The sequence below is a fragment of the Primulina eburnea genome, chromosome 18 (assembly GCF_022965805.1).
Source record: "Primulina eburnea isolate SZY01 chromosome 18, ASM2296580v1, whole genome shotgun sequence".
NCBI classification, from domain to species: Eukaryota; Viridiplantae; Streptophyta; class Magnoliopsida; order Lamiales; family Gesneriaceae; genus Primulina; species Primulina eburnea.
The window spans coordinates 7,089,642-7,111,416 of record NC_133118.1 but is presented as its reverse complement, the minus strand read 5'-3'; the positions used below and the strand labels follow the sequence as shown (position 1 = coordinate 7,111,416).

At 37.4% G+C, this 21,775-nt stretch overlaps 1 protein-coding gene across 1 annotated transcript; it reads right to left on the bottom strand.

The window, feature by feature from the left end:
• Positions 1-6,587: 6,587 nt before the first annotated feature.
• LOC140819342 (5'-adenylylsulfate reductase-like 4) lies at positions 6,588-14,432 on the bottom strand. The gene is made up of 4 exons (XM_073179384.1): positions 14,089-14,432; positions 7,930-8,114; positions 7,729-7,853; positions 6,588-7,235 (listed from the first exon to the last, which is right to left on the bottom strand). The coding sequence occupies exons 1-4, from the start codon at positions 14,287-14,289 to the stop codon at positions 6,793-6,795; spliced, it is 954 nt and encodes a 317-aa protein (XP_073035485.1). The 5' UTR covers positions 14,290-14,432; the 3' UTR covers positions 6,588-6,792.
• Positions 14,433-21,775: the final 7,343 nt, after the last annotated feature.

The following is a 21,775-nucleotide window of genomic DNA, read 5'->3' as shown; positions in this document are numbered from 1 at the left end:
GTAAGAGCTCGATTGGAAAGGCCGGACGCCAATATAGTACAAAACCAATCTTTTCTACAGAACGTGTGGCGCCCGAGCGGTAGAAAATTACCGCCCGAGCGCCAGGCTATCTGAAAGGTGATGTTCGGGCAGAACATGCGGCGCCCGAGCGGTAACTTTCGACCGCTCGAGCGCGGCACAAATGAAACTCGGGGACAGAACTTCTCGCGCTCGGGCGCGAGAATTCTACCGCCCGAGCGCGAGAGGCGGTGGAGCAAGGATAAGTTCTTTTCCTTCTTTCCTCCGTCATTTAATTTCAGAGAATTCGAGAAGGAGCGAGAGAATTTCGATTTCTTTCTTTCAAATCGACTTCGAAACGCCGTCTAAACGCGAAACAAATTATATATTTGTTATCTGCGCGTCGAGGGCTTCAGACTGAGGTAATTTTCTTCTGGTTTCAGCAGCTTTAAATATCATAGTGCTGGAATAGCATGTATTTGAAGTTGAATTTCTGATATGTAGTAGAATAACCGACAATAAACTCGTATTTGAAGTCGGAATTGAATTATGTTATGATTTGAATTTGATATGAATTTTTGAAGTTTCAAATGATATTTGAAACTCATATTATTGATTTTGGAGTATGTTATTGATTGAAATGAATATGTAATTGATGTAGATAAAGTGTATCTTCAAGCTACATCAATTGGAACGAAGAATTGAGGTATGTTGCGACCGGGTAACATACGACAGGTATCTGTATTATATGATATATGATTGGATTGATTTGATTGAATTGGATTGGAATACGTGTCTATGTGCCTATTTGATGATTTGATGTGGCATACATGACATTGAGATTTGAGTATCGATGTATAAAATAAATGTTTTGTTAACACACATCATTTTATGCATACATCGATACATGACATACACGTTGAGCTATGATCCTTGGATACCCTGATATGATTTGATTGGATTCCGGGGTTTGTGAACACAATCGCTATGCCGGTATTATATGACCCGTAAAGCATAGACAATTGTGGCCCCATATGATTGGATATGAGATGTGGGATTGACGACGCTTCGTCGACGTTGTCATATGTGTATTCCCATATCGGCCGGTGTGCCAGCTCGAGCATTGATTTGATTTGATAGCGATTCGATTGATTCTGACATGTGCTCAGTGGATGGGCATTTGACCCTATACCTCCACGACATACATGCATTGCATACCATATATCATTGTTTAGATACTTGTGGTATATATTGTGGTTGTTCCATACGGAGCTTTGCTCACCCCCAAGGGGGGCTGTTGTTGTCTTTGTGTGTGGACAATGGCAGGTACTCCAGGACATCCGGAGACCGGAGAGGGTACTTCTGGAGGGAGCCACTGTTGAGTTGAGGTTTTTATATGTTGTTCCCAGTATGTATGTATATGTATCTATATACCGGGGCATGTCCCGAGAATATGAGTTGTTTGTATGTGATTGGTTTTGATTATGTGTGGGCGTGTTTTATGATTTGAATTTAGATACTATTTTTAGTATTTAAATATCAGAAGAGATATTTTGGGCTCATTGTAAAGAAATTTTAAACCCGTTTTCCGCTGTGATTAATTAAACCCTAATCAGATTGCATTGTAATAACGATTAGGAGTTAAGGGCCCCACACCAAGTATGGCCATGAATTCTTGGTTATGCCTTTAGGTCTCACGAATGCTCCTGCCGTATTTATGGATCTAATGAATCGTGTCTTTCGAGATTATCTTGACCGATTCGTTATTGTATTTATTGATGATATTCTTGTACATTCAAAGTCGAAAAAGGAGCATGCTGAAAATCTGAAACTAGTACTTCAAACTCTTCGCAATGGGCATTTATATGCTAAATTGTCCAAATGTGAATTTTGGATGGACAAAGTAGTATTTTTGGGTCATGTCATTTCGAGACATAGAATATCTGTTGATCCTGCGAAGATTGAAGCTGTATTGAACTGTCCAAGACCTACGAATGTTCCTGAGATCCGTAGCTTCATAGGTTTAGCTGGTTACTATCGTCGTTTTATTGAAAGATTTTCAAAAATAGCTAAACCTATTACTCAACTAACACAGAATAATCAGATATTTATTTGGTCAGATGTATGCGAAGCTGGCTTTCTTGAATTGAAGACGAGATTGACCACAACACCTGTGCTTATTATTCCCTCATGTATCGGAGGATTTGTAGTGTGTACAGATGCATCTGGTAAAGGTTTGGGCTATGTTCTGATGCAACATGACAAAGTGATTGCTTATGCGTCTCCTCAATTAAAATATCATGAAACTCGTTATTATGTTCATGATCTGGAATTGGCCGACATTTTGTTTGTTTTGAAGATTTGACGTCATTATTTATACGGAGAAAAGTTTGTTATTTATTCGGACCATAACAGTCTGAAATATCTCTTTTCTCAATTTGATTTGAATATGAGGTAACTCAGCTGGATGGATCTCTTGAAGCATTTTGATTGTGAGATTCAGTATCACCCTGGATCAGTGAATGTTACTGCGAATGCCCTTAGTCGGAAAGTTCATGATTCTGCATTAGCTTCTGTTAATGTTGCCAAAGTACACGAGGATATATGTACTTCTGGTTGGACTTTTCACTCGAATTTCAAATAATATATTTTGGGCTCATTGTAATGAAAATATAAACTCGTTTTTCACTGTAATTAATTAACCCTAATCAAATTGTATTGTTATAACAATTAGGAGTTAAGGGCCCCGCACAGTATTGCATCAGAGCATAGGTGGGAATGCTCGATTGAGTCTTGTGTACACGTAATAGTAACAAATGAATTGTGCGTATGTGTTTGATTTATTTGTATTAATTGCTCTTGCTTGAATTAGATTGAGTAAGTTATTGATGAATTTAAGTGGATGCATTTTGGTGAAAGATACAATATAGGCTTGGGGGATTTCATAGTTAGAATGAATGAGTACGATAATGACTTAGGGGATGAGATAGACTTAGAGAAGTTAAAATTAACTAGTTTTTGAAAGATACACCAAGCCAAGCACAGCAGCCGCACGCGTTTTGGAGATCACCCACGCTTCTCTCGTGCCAGCAGCCAGCCCAGCCGCTTAAGCCCCTGACCCAGCCCTTTCCCGTTATCCTTAGACCCTAGAGGACCTACCTAACTCGCCCAAGCCCCAGGAGCGAGCCCCCTTGGCTGATGTCGAACCCACAGCTCGCGTGAGGAGTCCATGCTCCACGGGATTCCTCCAAAGCTACGAGAAAGGGGTCCTAGCCATGCTAAGACCCATCCTGACCCTGACCCTGACCCACGTCTAGCAAGAGCCCTCCTCGAGACCTGATGGAGCCCCATGACCCCATGCAAAGAAACGAGCCACATGACTCTTGTGCAACCAAAATAAAACCCACTGTTCCAACGTTTCTTTTCTCTCGGCTGTTTCAGCTTATTTCCTTTAAATTTTGTCATGTTTTGTTCATAAACAATCATATTTTATCATGTTTTGGCAGTATATCCGTTGGGTTCATAACGATTCTTTTAAAACGAACGTAAAATCGTAAAAACGTTGAAAATCCGTGTCATATCGTAAAATAATTGCACCCACTATTTTTCATGCATAAATAATTAAATAAAACATATTATGATTTGTACGATGTTTTAAAAGATTCAGGAACGTGCCTTTGCGTTTATAACGCTCGAATATACGATCTTCGACGAGAGTGCGACGTTGGACGACTGGACGACTAAGAACACACGCCTTTCTTTTCCTCCAAATTTTCGAAATTATTGAAGGTGTGTGGGGGTGTTTCAGGGCTGATATGGTGAAGGAATTGTGGTGATCAAAGACCTAATACACTTATTTATAATTTAATTAACATATTAATGGGCTTTTTGTTTTGGGCTTTCAAACTTAAGGATAATTGGACTACGTAAATCATTAAATTGGTCCCAATAACACTTAAGTAATTAAATAATAAAATTTATAAAATAATTTCCCACAAAATAATATTTTTGATCTTTTAAAACTCTTTGTTTGGCCAAAATCGGCTTCCCGGGGAAAATCGAGCTCGACTCGTAAAATAATTCGAACTCCAAAATTTTTATGAAATATTAAATCATTTTTAATCATATTAGGAAGCTTTGCCATTATTTAAATTAAAATACATATTATTGTCTTGGTCGTCCCGGTCTCATTTCCCCTGCCTATTATCGAATATTCGGGTAAAAGCTTAATTTCATGAAAACATGTCAAATAATCATTTAATCATTAAATAAATATCATGGAAGAATTTAAAAACAATTAAATTAAACAATTAAGTAATTAAAATAATTTTACTTGCATGTGGTTTACGTATGTTGGTTTTTCGGACGTTACACCCGTAGCAGAGGGCTTAACCTTATGTTTTTTCGATTTTTTGGGAAGGTTAGGTAGGAAAATTTGTGTGAGAGGAGAAGGAGAAGAATCGGAGTGAATCGCCGCTGACTCATACTCCGATGAGCCGCGCGCATTCGCTCCTGAAGTAGATGAGGTGGAGTTTGAAATTTTGGAGAAAGCTGAAGGAAGAAGGAGAAACTTACATATGGTTTTTGAAGGATTGGAGTCGAGGGGAGTAATCGCCGAAGCTGCAATGCAAGTACGCCGGAAGTACGAGAGAAGATTGTGGAGATAATACGAGATTGCAAAAGTGACAAAGGATGAGGGGTTGTTGTTTTATATAGGTGAAGGGGATTGACTTCAACCATTGATCTAAGAAAAAAGGAACGATCAGGATGCGCCTTGGAAATTGTGCGGGAATATGAAAAGATGGGTACGGAATTCAAAGCGTCTCAGACTGTTCATCTACTCGGAATTCGTTTTACATTAATGGCATTGAATCACATATATATTCACACACATATTTACAACAATAGTGATTATTTCTTTTGCAAGCTACACAGGTTATCCCTTTATCTTCACCTGCTGACTTACATCGGAGTGGCCAGGCCGGACATCCCTCCGACGCCCATTCACGAGTTCATCTTCTTGTTTGCAGGACACAGTCGCAGCCATATTGTACGAAGATATACCTTTGTCACAAGATATATCCCTTGCTCATTTCCTTAAACAAAATGTTGGGTGCAATAATTGTCCCTGCTTGGTAGAGCGATTGAATCGTGGTACTTGTGCTGCTGTGTGATTTAAAATATTTGAGTTGCACCATTACCACCAGCTATAGCTTTCGGTAAAGCGGCAAGCGATCGGTCCTACAATTGGCATCAGAGCCAAGGTCACGGGTTCGATTCCCATTGATTGCAAGGAGTGCAATTATTGGGAAAGATATTGTTGGGTGCAATAATTGTTTCCACTTGGTAGAGCGATCGAATCGTGGTGTTTCAGCTGCTGTGCGGTTTAAAATATTTGAGTTGCACCATTACCACCAGCTATAGCTTTTGGTAAAGCGGCAAGCGCTCGCTCATACACAAAACTCTTATCAGATCAGGTGGATTGCCCCGACCCCTCACCCAATTCACCCGGATCGCAATTCCTTTATTTTAATATGGAAATGAAAGTAAAGTAGCATTCAACTCTTCTAGAGGTAGAAATAGGGGTGGTCCGGGACAAACAGAATCCCAAAATGACTTTGGGATGCCCTACTATCATCATTTGGCTCCCAAAAACAACAATTTGGTTGCGTCCAATAAAAGAATTCTCTCTCCGGTCTTACCAGCAGCGGGAACATCTGCCAGAGCGAGCTGAAAATGGGCATTTCAGGAGGAAATCGAGGGAAAGAAGTGTAGGGACTGTGTAAAATTATCCAAACGGTGAACAAGGGAAGTATCAGCTGAAACACAAAAACAAACACAACTCAAACACACAGAGCTCAAACAAAAAATTATCTGCAAAATTACGGCCTTTTACATTCAAGCATTTTCTAGTTTCCGAGTCGATTTTCATTCGAATTCAAATTTCCAGCAAAATTTATCATATTTTCCATGTTTTGTGAATTCCTTGTGAATTGTAAATACATGATCATGATAGGAAAATATTTCTTCAATTTCTTAATTAATTTCATTAGTTTTTAATGTCACACTTTCATAAGAAGGTTTAAGGTTTATTTTCGTTTGATTTGTAGAAGATAGTTTTTTTTTTTTTTTATTGTTTTTACATACATCTGACATGCCTGTAATCACAAACTTTTATGCAAACAGATACTCCGGTGATATCCATGTTGGGCCAATTTCGTGATCATCTTTATAGCAAGATTTATAGTCTATCATCCAGGTCAACATCTAAACACGAAACGAAATTTTTACAAAGTGTTACTATTCTTAACAGTCAGAACCTCATGTTGGCCCCAACTACAAGAATTCTCTTAATGTCCACCCTCAGGAAAAAAATTGTAAGATACCAAGAACAATATTTCTTTTACTAAATGTCTTTTAAAAATACACCATATATCGTATCGAAATTATTCAAATATCGGTGTCTATAGTTAGGTCCAACCTTACACACATTCCATATGAACCCTCAGATTTGGAATTAACATAATGTACTGGAAACCAACAGAATTACCTTGAAAAAGATAACACAACAAGAAATTGAAGAAGCTATATACAAAATAAAAGGATGACATTTCTTATTTGGCCTTGAAGACATTTGATACCTAATAATTACAGGATCACCACATAGACCCAATTGCGTAGCTAAAAAATCGAAAAAGAATAACTGCCAACCAATATGGACAATACATCAAGAATCCTATGCGTAGTTTGTGTAACGTCTACAAAACAGGAAAGTAGAAACCGGAAACAACATACTTAAAGACACAGCGGCACATCACGGCTTGAGTTGGAATCTCCAAATGAAACAGTAGCTAATGATTTAGACGCCCACACCTTAGCATTCTTAGCACCTTCCTGCAAATTGCTATTCTTGCATGGTTTCTTTAGATGATTACATAGCTGTTTAACTCCGTCAAAATAAGCCATGGGATTTAGCCACAACTTCTTCAACTTATTATGTGCAATGTATATCTTCCAGGTCAAGTGACATCCTTTAAGCATTTGGGAAGCAAAATAGAGCAATCTTAAAATCACAAAAATTGTTGCCAGGGCCAAATAGGTTTCCTGCTGGAGTAGATTTTCAGGAGACTTTGCCCAGGGAAATGGGCAGATTTCCTGGATAAGGTCTTGTTTCCCGTGATACTCAGAGAATCCAATCTCATCCAAGGAAACTCCATTATGTGGTGACATTTTTATGCCTGAAAATCAAAATTATGTGAATTTTATTGTTCATTAAACCAACATAGATTATTTGACGACCACATTCTGCACATCATAGAGTTGAGTTGCCGTTCACATTTCTTCTAGAGGGACTCTGTTCCTTTTCCCCCCATATTTTCTGGCACATGTTTTCTTTTAAAGTAGTGAGAGCTAGACATACGTTCACCAGGAGGGAATAATACAATCACAAGTGTTAATATATCAAACAGAATGGACAAATCGACACATAGAATGATTACTACTATAGAAACTCAAATGTAATTAACTGTCGATTTTTTTATTATGTATCAAGGAACAACAGCTAAGAAACCCAACAGATTTTAACTCGTCGTTTTCAAACTAGAACCTGCCTATTCATTAACAATCCAAGTCCTGCATAGATCTTGGCATGATACAACAAAAACAACAGCAACTGAAATCTTACTGTAACAATTTGGCAAATCTACAAGTATGCCATAGCATTAATCATACCTGTAACATTTGCATAGAAAGAGACGAGAGACTCCACAGTCCGAGAACCATGATACCGCATGTGGACAGTGGAGTTTACAAGCAACAAAGCAGGGAACCCATGGACTCCATACTTTGCTAAAATGCTGAAAATACACTGGCCCTGTTATTTTTAAGCCAATGTAACATAACATATGAAGTTAAGAACAGAAGTGCTAATACCTTGGTCTTACAGCTGCTTCTTCGATTGCTAAATGAGGAATGGAAGGGAAAATGGAGGACAAAACTGAGAAGCTAGGTTTAAAATTTCCAGAGAAAGGACACCAAGATGCATAGAAAAGAAGAGCAGTATAATCTTGATTTTTGTGAACTCTATGCAATGCCTTCTGCAGTACAGCATCATCCCCCTTCACCAAAAAACATTTACAATTTCACAGTCACTCTTCACAAACAAGAAGGCAAACTACATGTTCAGGGACAAGACCAAGACAGGTATACCTAAATTATTTTTTCAGTTAATAAACATCTAGAACTCTGCTCAAGTGAAATATGTAATACAAGCTTTGGAACTTGTCAGTTTCAAATCTTAATTTATACAAAGATTTCAGAGTTCAAGATTTTTTTAGGTTAATTGTCAGAGTATTTACAGCCAGACAAAAAGAATGTGTACTGTTATGCAGGATAAGTAGGCTGTCTGCATTTATTACTTGGATCGTAATCTTCAGGTACCTTTCTTTATATGCTACAGGTCCTCTGGTCATTCGTTTTATCAAACCCCAAAACAATGAGGTCTTCAACATTTTTGACATTACCAGGTGTTCATCCAAAATTAACTCAGCCAAATAACTATAATGCCTTGCAACCTTAAATCCAAATGTCACAAGCACGTGATGCGGATCTGGTTACAGCCCGAGTCAGGGGGTAATCTTCCAGTGCAGGGTTTTCGTATTTGTGGAATTTTCTACCGCATCGAGCTATGATTTTTGTTTATTATTTTTGCTTGTTTGTAATGTAACACGGAGTAGAGGCTCTAACTTCTCGATCTCCATGAAAACATGATATATTTTTGGAATGAATCTTAATTTCTTTATTCAATTTGATCATGCCAATTAAATACAACCAAACCTAAATAACCATAATTCAAACAATGGAAAGATAAACCAAAAAATCTAAATCCTAATCTGCAGAACTGAGGATCAGATTATCCTCTTATTCCAAAAAAAAAAACCCTAAGATAAGGATAAGCTTCTGTTCATGGATGAGAGAACTTTATGCTAAGGTGTTGTGTGATGCTTCCCGTGTGTGCCACGCTTGTATACAATGCCCTTTGGGCCTGGGCTTGCATGTGTTGGGTCATGGTTCGAAGTGTCCATGACAGAACTCTCTCCCGGAGAACTGTGATCGTCCGCTAGCATGAAGGAAGGCATTGAGTCAGTTGTTGATAAATCGGGAAGTTCTGTCTCATAAGTTGCGCTGCTCTTGAAGGGCTTCATGCATTTAACGTGGAATACCGGGTGTATCTTGGCAGAAGCAGTTAGGTCTATCTTGTTAGACACCTGGTCAATGCGTTCCACAACACCAAAAGGGCCATAATAGCGAGGCGAAAGCTTCTTTTTGTTGCGGCCGTGCACACTGACTTGACGGTGTGAATAGATGCGCACAAGAACCTGGTCGCCCACTTGGAACTGTACATCGCGATGGGCTGAGTCGTATCTAGCCTTCATGCGAGCTTGGGAGGACAAGTGTTCCAGGAGCTCGAGTAAGAACTCATCTCGACATATTAGTGTATGGTCGACGTTATCAAGCTTGGAAGTCCTTGCACAGTAAGTAAGAAGGTGAGGTGGAGGGCGATCATAAACCACTTCAAAAGGTGTTAACCGTAGGGAAGATTGAAAGCCCGTGTTGTAACAAAACTCGGCCCGAGAGAGCCATTGTAGCCATTTGCTTGGGAAGTCCCGCGAAAAACAACATAGATACATCTCAATAATACGGGATCATTGCTTCGGATTGGCCATCCGATTGTGGATCGTAAGAGGATGTGAAACAGAGACAAGTATCACTTAGCTTGAAGAGTTCTGTCCAAAAAACAATTAGTGAACGTAACATCCCGATAACTCACAATGGACTCCAGAAGGCCATGCAGCTTAAAAATATTGTAGAAGAATATGCGAGCAACCTGAATGGCCGTGTATGGGTGCAACAGGGCAATGAAGTAGGAGTATTTACAGAAGTGGTCGACGACGGTGAGGATAACATTTTTTCATTGTGAAGAGGGAAGGCCGTCCTTATGTAAACTTATATCAATGCGTTGAATCAGTCTTTTTCGCCACATCGCGTACTCCATAAAGTTCATGGATATGTCCGCCCGAACGTGAATAGGAATGAGCAGAAGCTGCAATAAACCAGCAGGTTTCAAATGATCGATTTTTCTGGGTTGACAGACAGTGTAGGCAGTAAGATAAGCACGAATTTGGTCCCTCATACAAACCAATAAAAATCACGAGCAATGCGATGGAAGCTCTTTTGATAGGCCTCGTGTCAAGAGTCGTGGAAGAAGGCAATTATAGTGGAAGCGAGGATGGAATTTGAAGGAATAAATAGATTTTGTTATACCACAAGAAATCATCCACACAGCCCCGTGGCTCAAGGATTTTGCCTGCCAGGATCTTTTGAATGGTGGTCGCCGTGTCCTTGATAATGGCAACATTAATTTCGGAATCCCATGTAAGCCGTGGGATAGATATGGCGGATACCGAGAGCGATCCATCTTCATCACAACGAGAAAGGGCATCGGCCACTATGTTGGATTTACCCGCCTTGTATTCCACCGTAAAGTCATAACCCAACAATTTACAGATCAGTTGTTGTTGCGGAGACGTAGTGATACGTTGTTCCAATAAAAAATTTTGAGGCTATAATGGTTCGTGCTGACCACGAATGAGTTGCCCCAGAAGTAAGCGCGCCAGTGCCTTACTGCCTTCACCAACCCCCCATCAGTTCCTTCCCATAAGTAGGTATTTTTCTATAAGCATTTGGGCCTCAATTATAGGAACTGGAAATTTATCCTTAATAGTCTTCAAATTCAAAGCACTATAATCGACGTAGAAGTGTCAAGAACCATCCAAATTTTTAACCAGTAGAGGACGGGTGATGAGAAAGGCGAAGTGCTACGACGAATGATTCCTCTTGCTAGCATCTTTGCGCATTGTCTTTCGATCTCGTCCTTATGAGCATGTGGGTAGCGGTAGGTACGCACCACTACTGGACCGGTTCTTTGTGTCAAGATGATTTTGTGACTATGTTTTCGCACCGGGGGTAGACCCGTGTGTTCCGAAAAAGGGCTCGAACTCCAATAATTGTTCGAATGTAGTTGCTCCCATATTCCGTGGTAACGTGGTCGAATAATTGGACGAGCCAGATTCGGCTACACCTTGCAATGTTAATCGAGTTCCTTCGTGCCAGAGTCGATTAATATTATTGTGACTCCGACAGTCCGAATCACAGGAAAAGATGCTAGCCAAATCAGTGTCAGAATTTTGCCTTTCCAATTGCAATGTTACTCGAGTTCCTTCATTCTGAGTAGATTACAGGAAAATCTAACTTAGAAATTTTGGGCACAAAGCCTTTTCCCTTCTCCTCCTCGCATCGGTTGTCCTTGTGATGTGATTCCAATGATTCTTCGCGGATGTTCTCCCCTTCCTGGTCACTTATCGACTCAGTCCTTGTGTTTGTTACCTGTTGCGAAAGCTCCTCAAATTTTGCGGCCAAAGTGTTGTGTCGATGTTCTACTGCCACCTTGTACTCCTTGTACATTTTTAGGATGGCCTCAAGTTGCACTTGGATGGTATGAATATCGCCCATAGCCCCTGTCTCTGATACCAGTTTGTCACAAGTATGTGATACGGATCTGGTTACGGGACAAGTTACGGGGTGTTTGTGTTTGTGGGATTTTATACCGTGCAATGTTGTAAATGGCGGGACACGGTGGCGGGGCGGTCAGTGACGGCCTACCACAGAGTGTTTGTGTTTTTCTACCATCACCGTGTCGAGCTATGATTTTGTTTATTGTTTTTTCTTGTTTGTAATGTAACACGAAGTAGAAGCTCGTTAGAGAGAACCTCTCGATCTCCACGAATATGTGATATTTTTTTGGAATGAATCTTAATTGCTTTATTCAATCTAATCATGCCAATTAAATACAACCAAAACTAGATAACCATAATTCAAACAATTAAAAGATAAACCAACAAATTTAATCCTAATATGCTGAACAGAAGATCAGATTATCCTTTTATTCAAAAATAACAACCCTAAGATATGGATGGATGAGAGAACTTTATGCTAAGGTGTTGTGTGATGCTTCCCGTGTGTGCCACGCTTGTCTACAATATCCTTTGGGCCCAGGCTTGCATGTGTTGGATCATGGTTTGAAGTGTCCATGACACCGCAGCTAGAAAAACTTTATAAGACCAATTAACCGAGTAAATTACAAGACTGTATTTGTAACTATATTACAATTAGACGCATTGTTCTTGCTTTTCTTCAATTACTATTTAGCATTAACAGCCAAAATTAATTAAAAAATTTACACCTAATTAAATGACAGGTTAAAAGTTAAAACTGAAAAACCAGATACAAAACATTGTTGCTACCATCACAAATTACAATTAAATATTGAACTCATTTTACAAGAAAGGGGCATTGTTTTTCAAATGTCAGCCTCACAAAAAAAAAGTTAGATCATGCAATGATGTAAGAGTTAACAGTGTTGTCAATACATTCATTGATATGATTTTTTAACACATAGGTCTTTGGCACTAGGCTATTATGTCATTCAGGAAGCCCACCTGGCGTTTCATAACAATTCAACTGCAAAAGGTATCATACTCCAACATGTCTAGTTAAACCTATCTTAGAAATGACTTAAAAAGTATTGCAAACTATTAAAATTTTGAGTGATAAATAATAATGATAATTTATTTTGTCACGGTCACCATTATTGATAAGTACATCTTTCATTAGATGGAACAAGAGAACTGCTTCTTATGTAAACAAAAAAGAAGTTATCTACCTATGCCCATGCATGAATTATCTTTAGCAGGAGTTTACACATTACTGATATATTGCTTAATCAAATGAAGAAATAATATAAGCTTATCAGGAGGGTTAATAGTAGAAAGCTAAGGAAGTGTGAAGCACTTGAATACTACTGCTAAAGGTGATGGAGTTGCGCTTTATCCCCACATGAACAAAATTAGAAGATAAAAATAGCCCTAAGTGTGTTAGTGTGTTGTAGCAGTCTAAAGTTAACAATTTGCAACAAATTTGATGACGAACTTCCAGCAAAAACCTCTTCCAACTCTAAACAAACCAGTAATTGATACTTTGTGCCATTAAAACGTGTTCACTTGCCCAACAATTAGCTTACTTTTTGATAATTTGGGCATTTGCATAGTTGTCAATAGCCCCCGTAGCCCTCGCTATAGCGAATAGCGTAGCGAAGCGACACCACATCGCTGCGGACCGCTACGCACCACGAACTTTGCAATAGCGATCGCTATCCTCGCTATAAGCACTATAGCGACAATCGCGATAGCTGAAATAGCGGCGCTATTGCAAAGCGAAGCTACATGCTTATTTTCTGTCTTTGTTTCTTTTCTAATTTTGGTTTTTTTGGTGTGTACTTAGTTAGGATTTTGCTGGAAATTATATTTTTCTGCATTTCTTGCTTTATTTTTGTATCTTCTATGATACTTCAATCAAAAAACTTGAAATAATTTCAGGTTTTAGTATTTTACAATTAAAATTGATGGAATATTATGCTGAAAATTAAGGTTTTTGAATTGATGTTACTATATGTTTTATATTATATATTTATATACTTGTGACGCTTTACTTTCAAATAACCCTCGCTACGCTATTCGCTATGCGCTATAGCCATGGGAAACCTTTGCGCTACGGGGCGCTATGCACGATTGACAACTATGGGCATTTGAATTATACATCAAAACGCCATATTAAATGTCATAGATCATTCATCTAGTTCAGAAACGACTGAATCAAACAGACTATTAATCCATACCTCAACTTCAGAGGCCTCATTGAACCAGTGTGATACCAAAAACAGCATTAAAGTTCATTAACATGAAATTCAACTTTCTAGACATATTATTTGAGTTTAACTGGCCATATTATTTGACAAGCAACTCAAATTACCAAAAGCATGAGCTAAAAACTTAAAACCTAATTTCTCAACAAGCTTTTACAAGTTTCCAAAATCGTAACCACGCTTAAAGGAGGAAATAAAATCGAAAATTACTTTATGTATTGAAGCATAGCCAATCCAAAAACATAATCCAAATTAAATCGAGTGATCAGTACCTCAATTACGTTGGTAGAGTTAGGAAAACGTGATCCCGCGAAGCAGAAGATACAATTGTTAAAATCCGTCATGAAATCCTCCAAGGAATTCAACGGACAGGCCGGAGGCAAAGGAACCCTAATGGAATCGGCGCACGATAGCCTCCCCATGAGAAGCAAAAGTTTCAAAGCAACGAAATACATTCTCCAGCACACCGCCATTGTTGGGTAATTGACGCAACGAGGATTCTTATCAGCTCAGATGAATTGATACGGACGGCGGTGGAGATGGGCGGTGGGCTCGGAACACCGAACCTATATATGTTTGTTTGCTACTTACTTTGCTTTTATGATTCCCGGCCACTTGGAGCCGTCGGATATTCAATCTAAATTTTTAATGATTTTTAATGATTTTTTTTAAAAATTGGACTTTTGTGGAGTTGATAGATTTTGATTGATTTTTATAGAATCTCATGGAATTGTAAAACATATTTCATAGATTTTTATAGACTTTTTTTCAAGATTTTTGTACACTTTTGTAAACTTTTATAATTGTGATTTATTTTTTATTAATTTCTTTTAAATAATTATTGGACATGTATAACCTATTAAATTTTAATTTTTTTTTATTTATGAAAATGTAAATAAATTTTACTTATTTAAAGGTTAAATAAATTTAATTTGTGAAAAACGACAAATGAACTATCCAATTTATTGAAATCAAAATTTTAATTCTTTATGTCAATTCAACATATTAATGAACAATATTTTTAGTAGTTCATAATAAAATTTTATTAAAATGAACAATTTATGAAATACAATAATCATAATGATTCAAGAAAAAAACAACAATTCATCTATTTTTACACATAAATATTGACAATATAATAAATTCAAGATTGACCAATCATACCTTTGAATAGAAGAAATTTTTTTGAGAGAGAGAAGAACCCTAGAGATGTCTTGAGATAGAAGAGAGATAATGTATTTTTCAAAAAAGAAAGTCCATCAAAATCTTTGGTATAGGTGGAAGAATATTTTAGATTTTCTGCAATTGTACATAAGGCTTCCAGGTTTGTACATGAATAATAAAATAAGAATCTTTGAAAATCTATGGATTTTTTGGATACCTCTTGACTTTTGTAGAGTTTTAAAATGTCAAGTTTGAATACCACATGACTTTTTAAAACTCTACCAAAATCCATGTTGAATACCACTAAACATATATAGAGTCATTAAAAGTTTAGATTGAATACCTCTAGATTTTAAAATTCCATAAAAGTCATTAAAAGTTTAGATTGAATACACCCCTCTTATTTTACTTTAGAATTAGATCCCTATATAATTTTATTTTATTTTTTTTGAAATTTTAGTTTGGGATAAAAAATTTGAGAAATATATATATATATATATATATATATATATATATATATATATATATATATATATATATATATATATATATATATATATGGAATTTGTTACCATGCACACCAGGTGTGCAGGGTATCATGAGCACTGCCTACGTGGCGGTGCATGATTGGTCAGCATTTTTTTAAAAAAAACAAAACAAAAAATTTTGTGTGGTTGTGGGCGTGCCACGTAGGCAGGCGCCCATAGGTGTGCAGCGTATCATATATATATATATATATATATATATATATATATATATATATATATATATATATATATATATACTATTTTATAATTGTTGAGAGGCTTATAAAAATAGTTGTTGTGATGACACCATCTTTTCTTCCGATTTTATTTTTTTCCGTCACAATTACTTTTCTTAATATTTTATTCATTTCTTCACGTCTCAAAGAAACTGACAAGTTTTCCTTTCTCCTACTCAACCCACAGTTTCTTCCCCAGATTTCCACCATACTGAGACATTGAAACATTCTGTCACGCTCCGAGCCCGGGTCCACGCCTGCGTTACTGCTATTTTGTATTCGTCATCATTTTACAAAAATGATTAACTCAAGTTAATATAAGAGTCTATTGTAAGCTCATTTTATATTTTAATTTTTAAGATGTGGGACAAAGGGTATTACAATCATCCTTCTTCAGAACACGACGTCCTCGTCGCGGCTTGACCCCTCGATCCACCAGAGTCGAGAATCTAGAGGTGGCTTCTACAGGTTCTAATGTGGTTCCCTTCATGTAGCACTTTGCCCCGCAAGTTCAAGAGGTGGCTCTCATGCACGTAGCATTTTGCTCCGCATAGCACTTATTTCTCGATGTATCTTTTTACCCTCTTCTTCAACACCAAAAAAACCTTTTTTTTTCTACCTTAATACTATTATTTTTTTATTGAAATTAAGTTTAATAAAAAAATAGTTTTTTTGTCATATACAACAATTTATACGAACGGACTAATTATAACATTCATATCATAATAAAAATGTCCAATATTCATTTGATAAATTGATTAAACAATATTTCAAATATCTAATATTATGTTACACGCTGTTAGGAACGGGAAAGAGTTTAGAGAGAGGTGAATAAACTCTTTAAAAATATGTGCTTTTAAAATTTGTTTTCAATCGTTTTTAGGTGGTTGAAAGTTTTTCTAACGGTTAGAAAAATGAACCACTTGAAAAGTGCAAAAAATGGTTCACAATTTCTAATGATAGCTTCAACTATTTGGCTGGCTTGTTAACAAGAAACAGTTCGAAATGTAAGTGCTCGGGAAAATTAAAGACACATGATTTTATGGATGTTCGGAGATAAGACTTCTACGTCACCCCTGTTAGAGTAGGTGCCCGTCGAGCCAAATGTTGGCAGAGGGTTCATGTTTAAACTCTATGTATGAACAATCTTTATTTTAATAATATTTGAATTTATTGTTTTGGCACTTCTTTATCCGTATACCCATGCTAGTTGCATAGATAAAGTCCTTGAATATACAAATAGTAGAAAGAATATGAGATGATCATATGATGAGTATCATGAAACTCATATTTGGAATACTGTATATTCTAAATAGTTCCTAGTCGATTCAGCCGCCGCTAAGAAAGATATAGGTCGCTCGAGTTCGAGACTAGTATCTGCGATGTGAGTACCATGTTTCATTGGTAGGGGACATTGTGATGTCCGAGCATGCAGATAGGTGCTCCTTGTAGAGTGCACTGAACAACCCTCCATAAAGGACTTTCCAAGTTGTTCTCACTTATCGAGTTGAAACGTCCTAGTTTATTGTTGTACACCATTAGTCCTTATGACCCGGGACAACATTGAGACTCTATGTGCTAGCACTACACTTTGACTTGTTTACCGACTCTCAAGGGGTCATCAGGTGGCAAGGTTGGGTGTTCTGTCGAAATATATAGGAGTCGATGCATTGTAGTCGGGGATTCACCGCTTACCTTCGGGTATGGATATCCTATGTGATATCATGTGTATGTAGTTTGAAATCTCTGATCAGATTATGGTGGTAATTATGAAAGGGGTTTCATAGATTACATCATCGATGCAACTACAACATGACACATAGTATTTATTCATTGACAACTCTTGATATACCAATGGTTGTCGAATCGGTCGGGATATATGAGTTGAAGGGACCGTACTGTACGCTAACCGTAATAGAATGGTTCTTGCAGGCACTATCATTTGATACCTAGGGAATCATGTAAGCGATGCTGCTAGGCGTTTAACAAGATTGGTTGGGTACTATCAAACTTGAGTTCTGACGTTCTTGTTATCAAGGAGTTGATAATTAAGAATGGAGCAATTGGGGTATGCTTGTATAAGGACATGTTTAGTCCGAATCACGTGGAGATGTGAACCCTCCGCTAGTTGTATCAATGAACCATTGAGGACCACACAAGTACTAGCTTTCTATATCCCGTTGAGAAGTAAAATAGTTCAATGTGTTGAACGGCTTATAAAGGAGTTTATAGGCGTAAGGAAAAATAGAAGTGTGACTTCTATGAGAGAAATGTAATTTTTAATTTATGAATGTGTTCCTAAATTAAAAGTTGGCCAAATAAATAATGTATTTGAAAATTGTGATTTTCATAAATATTATTATGGACTAAATTAAACTAATTCAAGTGTTGAATTAATTTAACACTAGTGGGCCTAGTAGAGTCCAAATAATTAAATTAATTCAAGTGTTGAATTAATTAAATCATATTGAGTCTTGTAGAGCCCAATTAAAATAATTATTCAACTAGTGGCTTGAGTAAATTCAAGTAATCTTTTATTAGTCTCAAATTTATTTGAGATAATTAAATTAAGTCCATAGATTTTTAATTATTAAAAATCAAATAACATTGCATGCATGGGAGGTGAAGGGTTGGAGATTATTTTTTCAATCTCCAAGGCTTGGCATGCAACTTTTGGTTTTAGCTTTTTGCAAGACCAAGAAAACTCATTCTCCCTACACTACACCTTGCAATGGCCGAAACTTCACTTGCTATTCTACCTCATTTTTTTCTCAATTTTCTTCTTCAATAGTTGAGGAGAAAAACACTTACTTCTCAAAGAAAAATCCTCATATTTTTCTAGTGCAAAATATGAGTGGATCTTCCTAGTTGGTGGTGGGCCTAATTTTGAAGGAAGGAGGCTTGTAGATTGTCATCCATTCAAGAGCTAAGGTGTTTACACCTTAGTTGGAGCCATAACATCAATCTTTGAGATTGATAGGTAATTATCTTAGCACCCTATGTATGACATAGTTGTGTTTTGTATATGTTACATGCTAGTACATAAGGTGTTCAAATTTTTCTTTAAAAATTTTCGGTTTTCATGCCTTGAAAACATTTTTGAACTTCCGTTGCGCATTTGAACACCTAAAATCGATCCTCTTTCAACCCCTTCTTCCTCTTTAGGAAGGATTCCACTAAAAGACCTTGACTTTACAAACTTATTGTAACAACCCACTATAATCAAGACTTATCACTGTCTGTTTTGGAACTCTTAATGATCACTTTAAACTTCTGATTTTAAGAACTCTCGGTTTACCAGACAACACTATTAATCAAAAAACCAAAGGTTACTGATGTAAATAAAACAATATGTTTTTAGTAGCACGAAGATGATCCTTGAATGATCAGATATATTTCTGTTGAGTGCGTGATTGATGATCGATGAAGTATATGATCTTTAGATACGCTCAAATCTTCACGTATTCAATCTTTAGTAGTGTAGTAAACTCGCGGTTGAAAAATTTAGAATAATCGAACTATTTGCCAGCTTACTCCAACTTTTCTTATATAAGCTATCATCCCAATGGTCGGAAAAGATGTGTAACGTAAACCTGTCGTGTTGGAATGATATGTCACAATTAGCTGCAATAACATTAAATGTTCTTCAGCAAAACATTTAATATTCTCTTTGCTTGTGCAGCTTTGAATCTTGTTCCTTGAAGAGTTGCTGCTGAGCATCCTTTTGTGGCAACTGTTATTAACATCAAAACTTGTAGGATGTATAATCAATCTTTCTATTATGAGATAGTGACATTAATGAAGATCTTTATCGGGACTGGTGCAGGACATTGTTGACTTGTAGCGGTGCAAAACCATTGATTGTCCTGAGCCGATCAGAGAATGTCTTTAATTAAGTGAGCAATTAATAGTTCTTTAATGAAGCGGTTGATAGAGGTCATATTTACGTCTTTTAATGTATTGCAGGAGTCATAGTTTGCATCGTTTTAGAGTTTATGAGGTCTGCATTTTGGTTATTTCTTCTTAGTCTATTACCTTTGATCACCGCTCACTGAAGTTACCTTAATGTGCAGGAAAATGGAGAAAATAAACCAAAAAGAGGATTTAAGACCTCTTTGCGCTAGGGCGGTGAAACTTGACCGCCCGAGCGTGAGTGCATTGAACTAGAATGCCAGGCCGACCTCTTCGCGCTTGGGCGGTGAAACTTGACCGTCCCAGCGCGAAATGCTGGAGACTCAAAACAGAAGACCTCGCGCTAGGGCGGTGAAACTTGACCGCCCAAGCGCGAGAGGCTGCGAAGAGAACCAAAGGGGCAGAGGACTTGGCGCTCAGGCGGTGAAACTTGATCGCCCCAGCGCGACGCAACAATGGAAAGTTCCCTTTTTGATTTGCATTCAACTTGGAAAGAAAGGTCGGGAGAAAGTATACCCTAGGCACGATTCAGACTTCATTCTGGAGCCGCCACAAGTTTGGAGACCACTTTTGCGCTTGGATTGAAGAATCGAATTTTTCCGGGCGTCATCTTCGCGTTTTTCGTCAATTCTCGTATTTCTAACTTTGTTTGCATCTTTTAAACTTTGTTTTGTTTATTCTGATTATGAATTTTAGTAGCTAAACTTTAATATTTGTTGGGATTCAAGGGGATCCTACCCCCAAACTTTGATTTGAATTAATTTATACTCGATTGTTGCGTGATTCTTGATTATACTATTATTTTATTGTGTCCTTAAAGCGTAGCTAACTTTAACGACGTTTTCATATCACGAGTGAGTTCGAGAGAATAACGAGTGATAGGATCGAGTAGTATAATCCGCGGATCTACAATTTACATAGATATATGAATTGGATACGTGCCGAGAGTCATAGTCCTTAGGGTCGAAAACTAGGAGATTTCATAGATCGAAATGCGATTTGCTCTTGATAAATAATTAAAGATATTTAATTACTTCATTGAGTAGAATTAGTTTGGCATAGCTCGAGAGAGTATGTTCAATTGATTGGGAAATCTTGTCGGAAGCGTAGATCACGATCGAACGAATTAATTAATAAACGAGGGGTAGGTGAACCGAGATTCCCAACAAATCCATTTCTCATTGAATTTTAACTCATCATTTTAGATTAAATTCTCATTCATTACTTGTTGAATCATTTTAATTGCATATTTATTTGAGTATAGTAGGAATAATCACACAACTCAATTTTCGTTGCTAAATGTTGATTAACTGAAAATAAGAATTGTTAAACACAGTCTTCAGTGGAACGATACTCGTACTCTTGTACACTATATTATTACTTGACATCGTGCACTTGCGATTAATTTTGAGCATACAAAATCATATTTTTATTGGGGATTTTCCTGTGCAAGTTTTGCTCGATCAAGATTTTGGCGCCGTTGCCGGGGACTGTTAATCTACAATTTTATTTTTTGGTTATTTTCTTTAGCATTATTTTATTTGTCTTGAGCTAAAACTCCATATTTTATTACAGATATCCCTTCCAGTGCATGCCAAAGTCACTTGACGTGGAGCGTGAGTTTGATCCTGAAATTGAAAGAACTTTCCGAAGGCGGAGACAACAACAAAGACTTAAAGAACTGATGGAAAGACACGAGCAAGAACGTGGAGAGGAACAGCGTGACAATAGACAAGTTGAGATACCACGCCGCATACCGATGCTGAAGTATGCCCAGCCTTCTTTGGAGGGTGCATGCCCTAGCATTGTGAGGCCTATCGTGCGGGCAAATCACTTCAAAATCAAGCCAGCCATAATCCAGATGATCCAGAACACGGTCCAATTTGGAGGAACTGCAATGGATGACCCAAACACGCACATCGCGGATTTTCTTGAAATTTGCGATACTTTTAAATTCAATGGAGTTTCTGATGATGCTGTTAGGTTGCGTTTATTTCCTTTCTCCTTACGTGATAAAGCTAAAGCGTGGTTAAATTGTTTGCCTGTAGGTTCGATCGCTACGTGGGACGACACGGCGAAAGCTTTTCTCATCAAATACTTCCCTCCCTCCAAGACCATGA

Coding starts and splice junctions, on each gene's coding strand:
- LOC140819342 (XM_073179384.1), bottom strand. CDS start 14,289: ATGGCGGTGTGCTGGAGAATGTATTTCGTTGCTTTGAAACTTTTGCTT. Junction 8,115..14,088: donor ACTCTACCAACGTAATTGAG/GTACTGATCACT, acceptor TTTTTGGTGAAG/GGGGATGATGCTGTACTGCA. Junction 7,854..7,929: donor GAAGCAGCTGTAAGACCAAG/GTATTAGCACTT, acceptor GTGTATTTTCAG/CATTTTAGCAAAGTATGGAG.